Consider the following 14,749-nt stretch of genomic DNA (forward strand, 5'->3'; position numbering starts at 1 on the left):
TTCATTTCCAGTCCTTCCACATCTCCCCCTTCCTCGGGTTGGCCTCACTGCATCACCTGAGTCTTCTTTAACTTGTTCTTATACTGGACCCCCTATTTCCTGGATCACACATCTTTAGCTGTTTATTCCATTGTTTTTGCAGAGGTCATCCTGAGAAAATGTGTAATAATTCATTAAGACATATTTATTGAACATATATAATGAAAAAGCAGTGTTATAGGAGCTAAGATATATCAGAGAACAAAATGGTAGATCCCGGACTCCCTTGAGGACTTTATATTCGTGTGTATATGTATTTATGTGTGTGTAGGGTTGCCGATAAAATAAAATAGTGTTCAGTTACACTTGAATTTTAGATAACAATAGTTCTTTTTAGAATGAGAATGTTTCCAAATACAGTAGGGGAAGTACTTATTCTATGAAAGTTCTTCATTGTTTACCTGAAATTTAAATTCAATTGGATATCCTTTATTTTTATATAATAAATCTGGCAACCCTAGTTAGGAGGGAATATGCTGCATAAACATTAAACATCAATTGTGAGTTGTAGAGCTTGCTAGAAAGTAGCAAATGTCATGGTGGGTGGAGAAGGAAAAGTAAGTCAGGTAAGGCAGATTGGGAGTGCCAGGAGCAGAGACTGTGATTTTAAAAGAGTGATTAGGGTAAACCTCATTGAGAAGGTGAGAGATTAGCAACCCTGCTAGTGGTTCTCAACCTGTGGGTCGCGACCCACAGGTTGAGAACCACTGCTGTAGAGCCTAAGACCATCGGAAAACACAGATATTTACATTACGATTCATTAACAGTAGCAAAATTAGTTATGAAGTAGCAACGAAAATAATTTTATGGTTGGGGGTCACCACAACATGAGGAGCTGGATTAAAGGGTCGCAGCATTAGAAAGGTTGAGAACCACTGCCCTAGGATCTCTGATTCAACTTCTGCCGAAATGAACCTTCGATCTCCTTCTCTGAGGACACAGTCATTTTTCTGTATGGAGGATCACAGCACAGCAAATCTGGAGGGGGGCACACCAAATTTAGGGAGCTAACTGATGCTTACACTGACCTCAATGGATTCTCCTTTTCTCAGCTGCACTTCTCACCTGATGGAAGTACCTGGTGATTCTAAGACCTAGATTTCTTCTAATTTCCAGGCATGATTTGACTTGCTTCTTTTGGGCAGTTATCATTTCAGGCTTTGTGTTTTAGCTCTCCCCACCCTTAGTTGGTTTTGATTCATCTGTTTTCCATATTCTAAAAATGTCTATTTTCTTGTTTACTGTTATATCCTCTCAATTTCCCTTTGTCCTATGGCTCTATAACATTTTTGTTCCTTGCCTTTCATTTGATTGGAGCTTTAAGAGGAAGGAAGCTTATGTTTTCAAGTATTTTGTCAATAAAAAGGATCTGAGTGTATCCGAGTAATACTTTGTTTTCCATTTTAATGGATTTACCAATATGCTAAAGGTACATGAAAAACAGCAGGGAAGTAATAGTTTTTCCAGTGTCAGGATTACAGACAATGTTGTTACTTTTCAGGACCCAAGATGACACAGGTTGGAAATCACTGGCATGTATCATTATCATGAATAACATGTGGCTCTCTGAGGACTGATTCCTGTCCGTTGGGTTTTGGCATCAGTGTGTAAAAGAAAGAATGGGAGTGCAGGCTGAATTAGATAAACGTTTGATGAGTGGAAGGAATGAGTTTTCACTGCCCCTCGGATCCCAGCTTTCCTTCCTGAATAGTTATTACGTTTTGGGGGTGGATGAATTCTAGTTTCCATCAGACAAGCTACAAATCCTTCCTCTGGGCCGTGGCTCCTTCCAGCACCAGCCTCTTCCACCTCATTGCTTTCACTATGCTGAGTGTTCCATGAAATATTTATAACTTTGCCTTCCCTGACTGACGTGATGCCGTAGGTAGTTAGATTATGGTGAAGGCACCTTAATTTTATTTGGCGCAGAGCTGGGGAAATGGGGGCCTTACACAGCAAGTAGGTAAGAACTGACCTGCTGTTGGAATTAGGTGCTCCTACATACATTTCCAAGCAGATGCAAATGGAACTCTTGCCAGTCAATCCTTACATTCTTTTGTTAGCCACTCTCCTCACGTTTGCTTCCAGAAAGAAGCTACTAAGAGTCATTAGTCTCCAATGAGACTGGGAAGTGAACTTCCTGGGAGGGAAACAACAAAAGCAGCCCAGACATTTTTTTTCTGACCAGCTTCCGTAGCCAGAAGATTTCTGACTCAAAGCCCTGTTCCAGTTGGGAGGCTGGGTCTTACCATTTATGGTCCTTCAAGTGAGAGTCTGAGGATTGCATTTGCCCTAATGTATGTTTTATTACTAAAGTCAACAAATCACAAAACGGGGAATCGGAAGAGTAAATCTGTGTTCTTACTCTGTGTTCGTGAGCCACTCAAACGCTTTAAGCCTATTTCTCCGTTTGTGCAATGGGAACAGTACTGAGCAGGGGTGACAACAAAATGACATGATACCAGAGAAAGTACTTTGCAGACTGTCAGGGATCTCTCCCCTATATGATTCCTTCAACATTTTTTTGTTGTTGTTGTTTGGGTGAATCATTCAGGTCCAAATTCAGATATATTCTTCCAAGCATATATTAAACATCTTCTTTGATCTGTGGCTGGGGTATGTGCAGACTGGGCAATATGATCAGCAATGGAGACATCACAAAAAAGTCAAAATGTATTCCCAAGAAAATAACTGTTACCCATGGGAAGACAACCATAGAACTCAACACAACCAGGACCCCTGGCAAAGCTCCTTTAGCAGGGATAGTTGAGTAATAATGAGTATTGTGTTTGAAGTCAGAGAGAGTCATATTCAAATCTAAATATTGTCACTTCCTAGGTAAGTGATCTTGGGCAATTTTCTTAATTTTTCTGAGCTACCATTTTCTCATCTGTAAATGTAGATAATAATGCAAACCACTTAAAGTTGCTCCAAGAATTAAATGAAATAAAATCTATAAGAAGCCTATCATTATCATCACAACAACAATATTATTGTTTTGATAATAATAACAACAACAATGGCCGGCTACTATTGAGTATCATGTGCCAGGAAGTTTTGCTACATGCTTACAAATATTGATATCTTTGTCCGAACAACTCTAGGAAGAAGGAATTGTTATAATCATTGTACAGATGAGAAACTGAAGCAGAGAGAGATTAAGTAAATGTCTCCGAGTTGTACAACTAGTCAGTAGGAACCGTATTTAGGCAGTCTGGTAAAGGCAAAACAAATGGTTACTGTTAAGCCATCCCTCGGAAGCCTTATCTAAGAAAAAGGCATCATCAGTAAAGGACTGTTAGGGAAATAAAAAGGAGACAGTAGATATGAAACATGCTTTATGAACAGTAATGCAATAAATCCAAAATATTATTTATTTTAGTAATATTTAACCCTTTATCATTTCAAATAGCTAGAGATGATGACAAACAAGTGTGCACATGTCAGCTGTGGTTAACAGAGCCTCAGCTGCCACTGGAACAGGTAACCTGATCACGTACCTGAAAAATGCAGGTATCAGGCTTTCAACATGGCAGACTAGAGATGGACCACCTGCCACCTTATCTTCCGTGTGGCAGGGTCCCGTAGGCAGAGAGCTGAATTCCCAGTTGCCCAATTTTGAACATATGCCATTTTAGCATAATATTAGATGGTGACAGAGTCTGTTGTCCTATAAGATAATTTAACACTTGTTCTCTGGAGAGCAGATGCCTGCATTCTAAAGACAATATTTTCACTCAAGTTATGATGGCTTGTAAAAACACACCGAACAGGGTTGACAAGGAGGTATTAGGAAACATATGATATCCCAGGAGGCTGAACTGATCTAAAATAAGGTAGGGTTTCTCTTCTAGGCAATCGGTGTCAGAGATGGTTGTCTCTTAAAAGGATGGCTGGCTGGAGAGTGATTAACAGAGTGGGCAGAAATGTGAGCCGTTGTGGTCAGCTAAGTGGGAAAGGGCTTAATGGGAGCTAGAGTTGTGCTGAGTGTCCCAAACACTTATGAATTAAAAGATAAAAGGGAGGGGGTGAAATTTTTACTAAGTAATTTGTCACTATAGTGAACGATATTTTAAAAAATGCCAGGTGTAATGAGGACTTGTGAAGATCACCAGGAGAATAGTATCATAAATTAATTCTGGATTCATTCTTCCTCTTTCCTCCCTTCTCTCTTCTCCTTTTTCTCTTTCCTGTCCATTTAAAAAAAATTATTGACTGATTAACTTGAGAGAGAGAGAGAAACATCGATTTGTTCTTCCACCCATTCATGGATTCATTGGTTAATGCCTGGATGTGCCCTGACCAGAGTTTAAACCTGCAACCTTGGCATATGGGAATGACGCTCTGACCAACTGAGCTACCCAGCCAAGGCTCCTGTCCATTTTTTAAAAATTGATTCGCCATAGACTCTCCCTTTTTCCTTTTTATGTGATTCATTCATTCTTTGACCTAAAAGCTATCTTTAAGCAATTCTCTAAACAATAGTTGATGTGGATTATCTTTCACTTCCCAGTTTTTTCACTCTTTTTTCTAAAGACAAATCATTTCCTCATTTCCCTTTTCTTACCTTTCAAAAAATATGTAATGTCTGCTACTTATCACATATTGTAATTGTTGACAGGTATGCAAACAATGCCACCCTTTCAGGAGGTCACAGGGAGTTAGAGAAAGATAGACAAGTAAATAAGGCAACAAAGTGTTAAAGGCACTTTGCAGGAAATTCACAAGGTTCAAAGAAGGCAATCTAAAGGTTAGAGAGTACAAAAATCCTATATAATAAGCATAGTATGCAAATTGTCCTCTCGATCTGGAGTTTGTCTGGGAGTTTGACCAGGTGGCGGGGCCAGCGGGGAGAAGGGAGGGAGGCCCCAGCAACAGCAGGCTGCTGGAGGAAGGGAGGGAGTACCCAGACGGCAGCCGGCAGCCCCCAGGGACCCTACCAGTGCACGGATTTTGTGCACTGGGCCTCTAGTATTTTATAAAGGCATTGATGCCTGGGTGAAGCATTGGTAGGTGTTAACTTTGTTCACTCATTTAGCAAGTATTTACTGAGTGCCCATTGTATACTTGGCACTGTGCTGGGCCCCCTGGGGATGAAATATCACAAGGAATAATCTTGCCTGCCACTTAACAAATAAATATTTGTTGAATGGCCAAAGGAAGGGACTTCATTTGAATTCACCTGGTGAATGAGGAGCATTTTTCTGCTTGCAGAAAAGTATGACACTTTCAGGGGATTCCAAGGAGTTCAGAATATTTATGGGATAGGTATTTTGGAGGGTGGCATGGGCACAGCCACGGTAGCTGCACAGGTGTGCAATGCACAACCTGCATAGCTGTATGTGATCATTCTGGCATAGAGAGAAATCAGGTGGGGAAGGAATTGTAGCTGGGCCATGAAGTGCCTGGTGTGTCAGACAGCTGTTCTCAAGGGCGGTTGGTGGGACAGAGGTAGGCGAGGGGTATCAGAATTGCTGGTGGATTATTTCTCCAAATTATGTATGCTTTTGCCCTAACCTGGAGGCACAGATTCCACCCAGTCCTTACACACACACACACACATACACAGTACTGCTCTCCCAGAATCTTTGCCACAGACTTCTTGTGGGGATAGAGTCCTATTCCTCGGGTGGGTTGGAGATAAAAATAGCTGAGAAACTCTGCAGAGAACCACTCACAGGTGTTTAAGCAAGGCAGTGGCATGATCAGATTTTCCCTGTAGAAAGACCACTCTGGCCCGGGACTACAGGGTGAATCGGTGGAGTGTGAGAGACCAGGAGGGCACCCGCTGGAAAGCTTTACACCCTCAGGGTCTAAGGACATTGGTATTCAGAGCACTCGGCAGGTACTCCTGCTTGTCTCTGTTTTCAAGGTCACCGACATAAGATTGGAATCAGAATGAAACAGATTTGTCAGTGTTGTCCTGACACCTGAAGCATTTCACAGGGATTATGATTTAGGACAGATGTGAATACCCAAGCATGTCTTTGCTGGGGAATTAATGGAGGAAATCTACCAGATAGGAGCATGAAGCATGAAGCATTTAGCTTGAATAGCATAGAGGTATACAGCTTGATCACTTTAAAAACCAAATGCATTACCAATTAATCCACAATACTTTCTGGCTGTTTTATGAGATAAATGTATTCGTTTGTTTTTGTTTAGTAAAACCTATGACAGTCTGTGACCTATATAAATATTGGCTATGCCTTGTCAACAAAAAATCAAGTTGATGTATTTGTTTCTAAAGACTAATTATTTTCCCAAGAGAAGAAAAAGACCTACTTTTTTTTTTTTTTTTTTTTTTTGCTTTAAGCTCTTAATGTCTACTATACATAATGTGATTCTACTCTGTCTCTCCAAGCTCCATAATTATGCGGGAAAACATCTCTTTTTCTGAAATCCTGTTGTCATATATGAGACCCCCCCAATACCACAGTGACATCAGACTTATAAGGAGCTATTGATTAACCACTTCTACACCTTTTAAAATTTCTATTATGTTCTAAATTGATATGGGATAATTAACTTATTTCTTTTCAACCCATTTTTTTTTCTTTGAATTAAGTATCTGGGTGAGCTATAGCACTTGTTGGTTATGAGACAGTTTTTATCTTATAATGTCAGGAAGATAAGATTGAAAGGTGGTACTATGCCTTAGCACAGTGGTCGGCAAACCCATTAGTCAACAGAGCCAAATATCAACAGTACAACGATTGAAATTTCTTTTGAGAGCCAAATATTTTAAACTTAAACTTCTTCTAACGCCACTTCTTCAAAATAGACTCGCCCAGGCCGTGGTGTTTTGTGGAAGAGCCACACTCAAGGGGCCAAAGAGCTGCATATGGCTTGAGAGCCGCCGTTTGCCAACCACGGCCCTAGCAGGTTTGGCTTAGTGGATGGAGTGTGGGCCTGCGGACTGAAGGGTTCCAGGTTCGATTTTGGTCAAGGGCACATGCCTAGGTTGCAGGCTCCATCCCCAGTAGGGGCTGCGCAGGCGGCAGCTGATCGGTGATTCTCATCATTGATGTTTCTAACTCTTCCTTCCTCTCTGAAGTCAATAAAAATATATTAATAATAAAAAAAAAAAGGTGGTACTAGAAAGAAGGCTTTAGGTCAATACATACTAGCCTAACAAATTGTGCATCAAATTTAGTTAAGACAAAGTTAGGACTATCTGAGGTTACAAACCACTGTTGGGTCAGTATAGTAAGAGATTCGCTAATACTTTTTGGATTAGTACAGTTCAATCGTAAATCCAAGTATTTGGCTGGGAATAAAGCACATGTGATTTCTAGCCTGGCTCTGGGGAATCCACTCTGTGACCCTTTCTCTGTCTGTTTGTACATCTGTAAAAGAAAGGAGAGTATTGCCAATGATCTCAATATTGTTGTGTGTTTTTTAATGTTCTTTTTTCAAGGCATATATGTGGATTACCTGGCACTTAGTATGTCCTCTAATATTACGACTCTATATCATCAGAGGGAAAAAGGTTCCCTTTTGCTGGCACATAGGAAGAGGCCTTCTTTGAAAACTACAAATAATTAATTTAAGCATTAGTATAGGTCAAAGTCATTAGACAAAATGCCTTTGATAAGAATGGGAATGCTTCTTCCCATAACTAAGAAATTACTAAAAAACAAGAAACATAACATTGAGGCAGATTGATTCTTTTCTCTGGGGGCAAGAAATGTGGCTCAGAGACATCAAAAAAGAAAATGCTTGCAACATTTGTAACAGCCCAGATCTGCTTAAAGAACGCCATTAAGGCCATTGGGAAAAATACGAGGCAAGATTTTTGTTATTGTGCCCCCACCCCCTAAGAGATGTTGTCATCGGCAGGAATCTCTTTCCATTTGTTGGGATCAGGGGCATAGTGAGAAATGAGACCTAACATGCAAAAAACACTGTTTGCGACATGCACTGGGGAAGATTTGTAGCAACTCTAACTTATTTTTCTTTAAGAAAAATTTTCAAGAAGAAATGCAACCAACAGCAGCATAGAAAATCAATATTAAATACCCAATTGACATGTCCATTGATGCTACTGGAGTGAAGAGGAGTTATGTTTTGGAAGGAAGAACACAAAATTGTTCAACATTGTGAAGCATGAAAAATAAAAGAGCCGTAAGATGTACCCTCATCAGAGAATCAAAGCCCAGTCTTGCTTATGCCAACAGATATCTGGCAAAATGGATCCTGTCATTACTTGACACATGCTTATTTCTGAAATAATTAGGGCCACTAGGGGATAATCTCCTGAAATTCAATTCAATGTTAGGGTTTATTAGAACATAAACACTATAAATCATTTTATACGAGCATTTAATCTGCTTAAGCTGCTTACGACTATTTCTGACATTGATGTTCCATTCCCTGTGATGAATTATCACGAGTCAGTAATTAAGCAGACAGACATGAAAAACCAAATCTAGGAGTCTGACAGAATAACTGGGTATGGTAACAACGAACCAAAGGATCCTTGTTCCGGTTCTGCCCTGATTTGCTGAGTGAACGTGCGCAAGCTGTTTAAGAGCATCAGCTATTCTCCCAAAAGCATCCGTTTTTTCACAAAATGGGACTAATGCTGATAATGATATAGATTAGGCAAAGAAAGCAGAGCCTGTGGCAGTATACCCAGAAAGGACTACTATGTGATTACAGTATTGACACTGTTCTGAGCTCCCAAACATGAGATTCCCAAAATGAGAAATACGTCATCACTCTCTTCAGAGAGCCCACACATTATTAAAGGGGGCATACAGGTAAATTAGCAATTACATTATGGTAGAAGGAGGGAAACAGAATACAGTCAGGAGTACTTCCCTGGTGAGAAGTGTGATCATAGATTTTTCAGGTGGAGGTGATGCTGGAATTGGGGAAGGTTTGTGGTCATGGTAAATAAGGAGAACAAAGCAGGAAGTCCACAGTTAGGGCAGATGTGAAAAATGTGCCAAAAGAAAGAGTTATGTTTTCCGGGCACAGAAAACTGAAAGAATTTGTGGGTCCCAGAGCTCAGGGCAGGGCAGTTGAGGTTTTCAGGGCTGGTCATGGAGAATAAAGTATGCAAATAAAGGGAACTGAATCTCAGCCTCCTGGAGAGAGGGAGCCAGTGAAGGTATTTAGGCAGGAGACAGTTAATTTTGCATTTTAAGGAATTCTTTTTGGTAGTAAATTAATACATGGATGAAGAGAGGGGAAGGCTCGAGGCGGCCGGGCATGTACAGTAGCCCAGGGAAAAGGTGAGGCACTGAATGAAACGGCAGCAATGGTAGCAAATACCCTGAGAAATGTTTAGGAAGGAAATGAATGTGTTTGGTTTCTGGCTCATTACAGAGATGCCCATGCCATCAGCCTTATTAGCAAAGGCTTGCCGGGCCTTCCCGTGCGAGGTGATGGACAGGGATGTCTTTGCATTTTGATTCTCAGGGAAGAGGCAGGGGCTAGAGTTATAATTTGGAAACAAGAGTAGGTAGTAGTGAAAACCATAAGGTTACAAATAGAATGAGAAAAGCCATGAAGAATGGATAAAATCCTTCAGGATACTTTACAACAGCACAACTTAAAAATAGCAGAAATCGCACCTATGAAAGAGGCAGAGGGAGAACAATCAGATAGCTAGGTAGCAGGAGATCCAGGGCGGAGAGTCCTGTCAGAGAGAGTAATGGAGTAGGGAGATTCAAGGAAGGAATGGTCGATACTGTCAGAGAGCTTTCTTGAGTGATCAAAAATCATAAGGATTAAGAACCATCTATTGGAGTTGATCATCCTAGAAGCCCCTGGTTCCTTTTCCCAGTGCAGTCAGTTGAGTTAGGGGCAGAAGCAAAGCCTACTGTGGGCTGGACAGTGAATAGCAAGTTAGAAGTGGTGACACTGAGTGTAAACTGAGCTATCAGGAATATCAGATGTAAGGAGAAAGCACGAGAACAGAGTAGATGGGGTGGAAGAAGAAGAGTTTTGCTTTGGACAGGAGTGGGAGAGGCTTGAGTATGTTTATTTCCTGAAGGTTATGGACCATTGGACAGCAAGAGAGAGGGGATGTTCCATGCAGCAAGGTTCTGCATGAGTGGTAGTGGGAACTGTGATGTAGGGGGAGAAATTGACCTTGGGCAGAAAGACATTTTTTTTTTTCTGTAATTAGAAAGGTGGAGAAAAGTATAAATGTAGATTGAAGTAAAATAGCCAGTGAAGGTGCCAAGAGAGAGGAAGCCAGGCCTAATAAAGGTGAAGCCATCAGCAGATGGATGACAGTGGAGAGGAAGTGTCAGAATAAGAAGAGAGGAATAGGACATGGAGCTAAGTAAAACAGAAAGGAAAAGAATTAATTGCGATTGGCCTTGGAGTTGGAAAGAGTTCTTCAGCAGAGCTCAGCAGCTGGCCCCTGGTTTAGAAGGACAATTTCTACACTTGATCCAAGATTGGGGTTTTGTAGGCAAGCACCGGTGGGGAGGGAGAAAAGATTGACAGAGATTTGATGTATAGCATGCTGATTTGCTTTCAGGTTAAACAAGAGGGGTTTTGTTTAGGGAGATGAAAGTGGGTGTTAAATTTTTTTCTTGAGACTGACCACATACCAAGAAAAGGCAGGGGACTTCTATAGGGGTATGAACCCCAATGGTCCTTATTCCCAGGCTTGAGATTGTTGCCCACTAGTCCACTGACTTTCTTAGCAAATTATAGGTTGCTGATTATCTATAGGAAGGATATGGAAGAGGAGGTGGGCAGACATTTAATTCCTATATTATCCACATTCAGTATGACTGTTTCATGTTGGATCCACTTTGCTTGGGTCTATGGATTCATCAGATTATGCAAAGAGAGTTCGCGCTTAAACATTTCTTTTACTGTTTTTCCAAGTTGTTAACTAATTGTTTAAAAATGATTCTTCTGGTTGAAATAGCCTCACACTGAAATGAACTTGGTCATTCTGCCAGAGGCATATTCATACCAAGGATGTTTAGAGGCAATTCTAACTGTAATTTTCAGGGCTAAGAGGTGCCAGCCATTCAGCAATAGGCAAAGCCACTCTCTGAGAACAGTGGGAGGAAGGGTCAAAGTAGGATTTTGACACCAGCCTTTGTTCCAGCAGCTCCAAGTTTTGGAAGCAGGCAGTACAGGCACACACAGGAACTTGTGGGACTGGGAATGGGACAGCCTGGTTAAGCCCTGAGGAATTTTATATATGCGGAGGATCTGTTGTGGGAAGAGCACTAGACTGGAAGTCAGGAAACCTGGGTCCTATTCTAAGCAAATCACATAAAAGATCTGGGCCTCAGTGTCTTCATCTGAAAACAAAACAAAACAAAACAAAAACATGGTACTGTGGACTGCACCAGGGGAGGCAAAATAGTTAAAAGCCAAATCCTGACTCCTTGTACCTGCTTTATATTTCAAGGGCTCCCACTGAGATTTTGTTTAACCTATAGAATCTGATGCTAAAATAAGTTTACAGACTCCTAGCTAGAATGTGTTTCCTAAGACGTGTCTATTCTAAAATTCCAATACTCTAAATGGGAATAACCTGTGGTCCTACTTGATGTAACTCTCAAGAGTCTAATAGTTTTAATTCTTGATAACTCAGCACATTTGTTTTTTGATTTTGAAAACAGCTTCGTGCCAACCATGACTTGGGATTTCTTAGCTTGAGTCCATGGGCGGGTTTCTGGGAATCTGTGAAACCCCTAAGCATACACGTAGGACTTTGTGGGTATGGGCACACAGAAAGATTTCAAAACGTCCATCAGATCCTCAGCAAGTGAATGAAAGCAGTAAATGAACACAAGTTATCCCCGGCTTGATGGGAGTCAAAGACATACAGCATCAATTTTAGGGACAGTGGGTGCTGAACTGGCATTTTCCACTTTAAAAAGTCAGCTAAACATTTCACTTTCATGCTATACAGTCGGTAACATTCATAAGAAAATTGCACAGGTCTTTCAAATAAGGGGAGGAAAAAAGACCAAGACATATTCTGAGAAAAGCTGTCCAGATCGCAAGTGTGACACACACATTTAAATAGAACGTATAGTTTCTGCAATGAGAACAGCTTCCCAGATCCCCTCACGCAGTTCCATCCTTCCCCAAGATTACATGGCCAGTATGTCTTCACAACATTGTGGGCAGGGGAGAGGGTCAGCAGGGTCTGGTCATGGTGCCGCATTGCCCCGTAATCTTACATTTTCTGATAGATGCCAAGTTCAAATTCTGTGGCTCGCCATGCCAAACCTCAACTCTGACATGTTTTTGCTAGAGAGAAAGAACCACACATTCTTCACCTTTTCAACCTGTAGCCCTGTTAACCTGGAGTTCTAAACGGCTCACGGGCCTGAAGGTAAGTTTTCTTAAAAAGATGTGTTCTAAAGTAATAAGGAAGAATAAGAGTAAAGGAAACAAACATGTTTGGCCATTCAATAACATCTTGCCTCGGAAGACTTCCGTTTTCCTGAGTGCATTTGCAGTTCTATTTGGTATCAAATATTTGTGTGATTATTAGTGTTATAGTCAATAGCAGACATCTCCCTAATCTTGTAAGTCCCGGTTCAAAGGCGGATACCCTGGTGGGGAGAATGAAGCATTGATCTGAGGCAGTAGCAGGAAAGGGGGGCAGAGATGAGCCTGTAATGGAATATCAGGTGTCAGAGAGAAGCCTCCTGACACATTAAACCAGGGGTCCTCAAACTTTTTAAACAGGGGGCCAGTTCACTGTCCCTCAGACCGTTGGAGGGCCGGACTATAGTTTAAAACAAAAAACAAAACTATGAACAAATTTCTATGCGCACTGAGGGCCAGGAGGAGTCGGCTGCTAAGCAGGACAGGCAGCGGCACCCGGCGGGCCGGATAAATGTCCTTGGCGGGCCGTAGTTTGAGGACGCCTGCCAGGGACGGGACACAGACTGATTCACAAAGCAGGGCGAGGCTGGGTTCTGGGATGTGGACCCGGGATCCACTCGCGTGGCAAAAACGAAGCTTCTTTGATAAATGGTTCGCTAAGTCAGATGCTGTGCGGCCCGAACAGATAGACAACTGGGCATAAAAAACCAGACAGACAAAACGCAGTAACAACACTGAGACCTGAAAGTTGACTCGAGATCCTGTAAGAACACTCGGAATTGAACACGTTTGCTCTCCTTTCATTTCAGATGCTGCACAACAAACACGTCATGGTCCGCGTGGGAGGAGGATGGGAAACGTTCGCGGGGTATTTGTTGAAACACGACCCCTGCCGGATGCTGCAGATCTCCCGTGTGGACGGCAAAACGTCCCCCATCCAGAGCAAATCTCCAACCCTTAAGGACATGAATCCAGATAATTACCTGGTGGTCTCTGCCAACTATAAGGCTAAGAAGGAGATTAAGTGAAACTAGTTGGTCAGGACAAGGGGACTCGCATATGGCCTGTATCCACTTCTCCAGGGTAGTCAGTTTAGTTCACATGCTCTGAAAATTACTTTGGAAAAAGGTGTAACCCACAGGAAAATGTCATCATATTGAAAAAGGTTCAAAGAGTAGCACTATTTATTTTAATGCTTCTGTAGAAAATGACCTATGAAAAGGCATTCTAAACTCAGCTTTAGATTAGGCAAACTGGAGGCAAATTATTACTTCTCAACAGGCGAATACAGTATTTAGAAATACAAATCTAGCTAGAGATAAAAAAAAAAAAAACAACTGTTATTAGAAGAATATTTTTTTTTAGGATTTCTAGATAAAACAGAAAGTGCCTGCTTTATGTCTACAGAGTAAAAGCACCCCAGACAGTTTTTTAACTGCCATATTTTTAAAAAGTGACAATTAGTGTGGTAATGTGCTACTAAGAACATCCAACAGCACTATCAATAAGCACAGAGTATTCACAACAGTAAAGCTTTACTGGAAAGGCCACTTTAGGAAAGTTTACATTCACTTGGAAGATTGCCTTAAAGTTTATCCCTTACCTATGACCAAGTATCTGGGGTACGTCTGGAAGTTTTCAGAACACCCACTAGAGAACCGCTTATGAATTGCCCCACACATTCCTAAGAAACATGGCTGTGTCGAGGCTGACAGTGTCACTCACACACATAAGCTGACATACATTTATATTTTGACAGAGTAAATTGTACAGTCAAATGTTCATTGACTTCATGTTATTGGAAAGCATTCGTATTAAAATATATCTTTAGTTAATCCTACTTTGCTATGCTGTCTAGTAAAGTCAATTCACTGTAGCTAATAATGTTACAGACTTATGTATGCCCTTGTACACCCAGGACAGAGCTGTTTTGTACCCATAAACAGCAAAATATTGTCCTTGCTGATTCAAGAATTAAAGAGATAAATTGGAAAAAAAATTATGTGTCTCAATATCAATGATTCATTCGGAAATGAAAATAATCTTCAAATGGCATCCTTCCCTGAGAGTTACAGGAAGAGTCAAATTTTAGGTAGCTAGTACTTCTTTACTGTGGGCAGCTGAATGATGGTGTGTGTTCGTAAGCAGAGTCTAGGTTTTTCCATAGGTGGCCCCTTAAGTGCTGCTACCTTGCGTATATCAAGTATAGTCGGAGTTAATTCGTCATTTCCTCATTTTTTCAACAACAAACGTCCACTTTTATATTTTTTTCTCTGGAAAGTCAGGGAGGAAGTATCTGTCTGCCAGATGACCGATTTAATCAAAGCAGACACAACCTGTTAATAGGGAAGTTGTTTTGTGTGTGTAAAAGATATTAAAT

General features: G+C 41.1%; 1 protein-coding gene across 2 annotated transcripts in view; it reads left to right on the forward strand.

The window, feature by feature from the left end:
* Positions 1 to 14,360, forward strand: part of GAS2 (growth arrest specific 2) — a 122,378-nt gene extending 108,018 nt beyond the window's left edge. The window contains exon 8 of one of the 2 annotated variants that reach the window (XM_080643008.1): positions 13,179 to 14,360. In XM_080643008.1, the coding sequence (XP_080499134.1) occupies positions 13,179 to 13,397 (219 nt within the window). In that variant the 3' untranslated portion in view covers positions 13,398 to 14,360. The remainder of the gene's footprint in view (positions 1 to 13,178) is intronic. The other variant, XM_080643007.1, reaches the window with a different exon arrangement.
* The last annotated feature ends 389 nt before the right edge of the window (positions 14,361 to 14,749 follow it).

The sequence above is a fragment of the Plecotus auritus genome (genome assembly GCF_963455305.1).
Source record: "Plecotus auritus genome assembly, chromosome: 9".
In the NCBI taxonomy this organism is placed as follows: Eukaryota; Metazoa; Chordata; class Mammalia; order Chiroptera; family Vespertilionidae; genus Plecotus; species Plecotus auritus.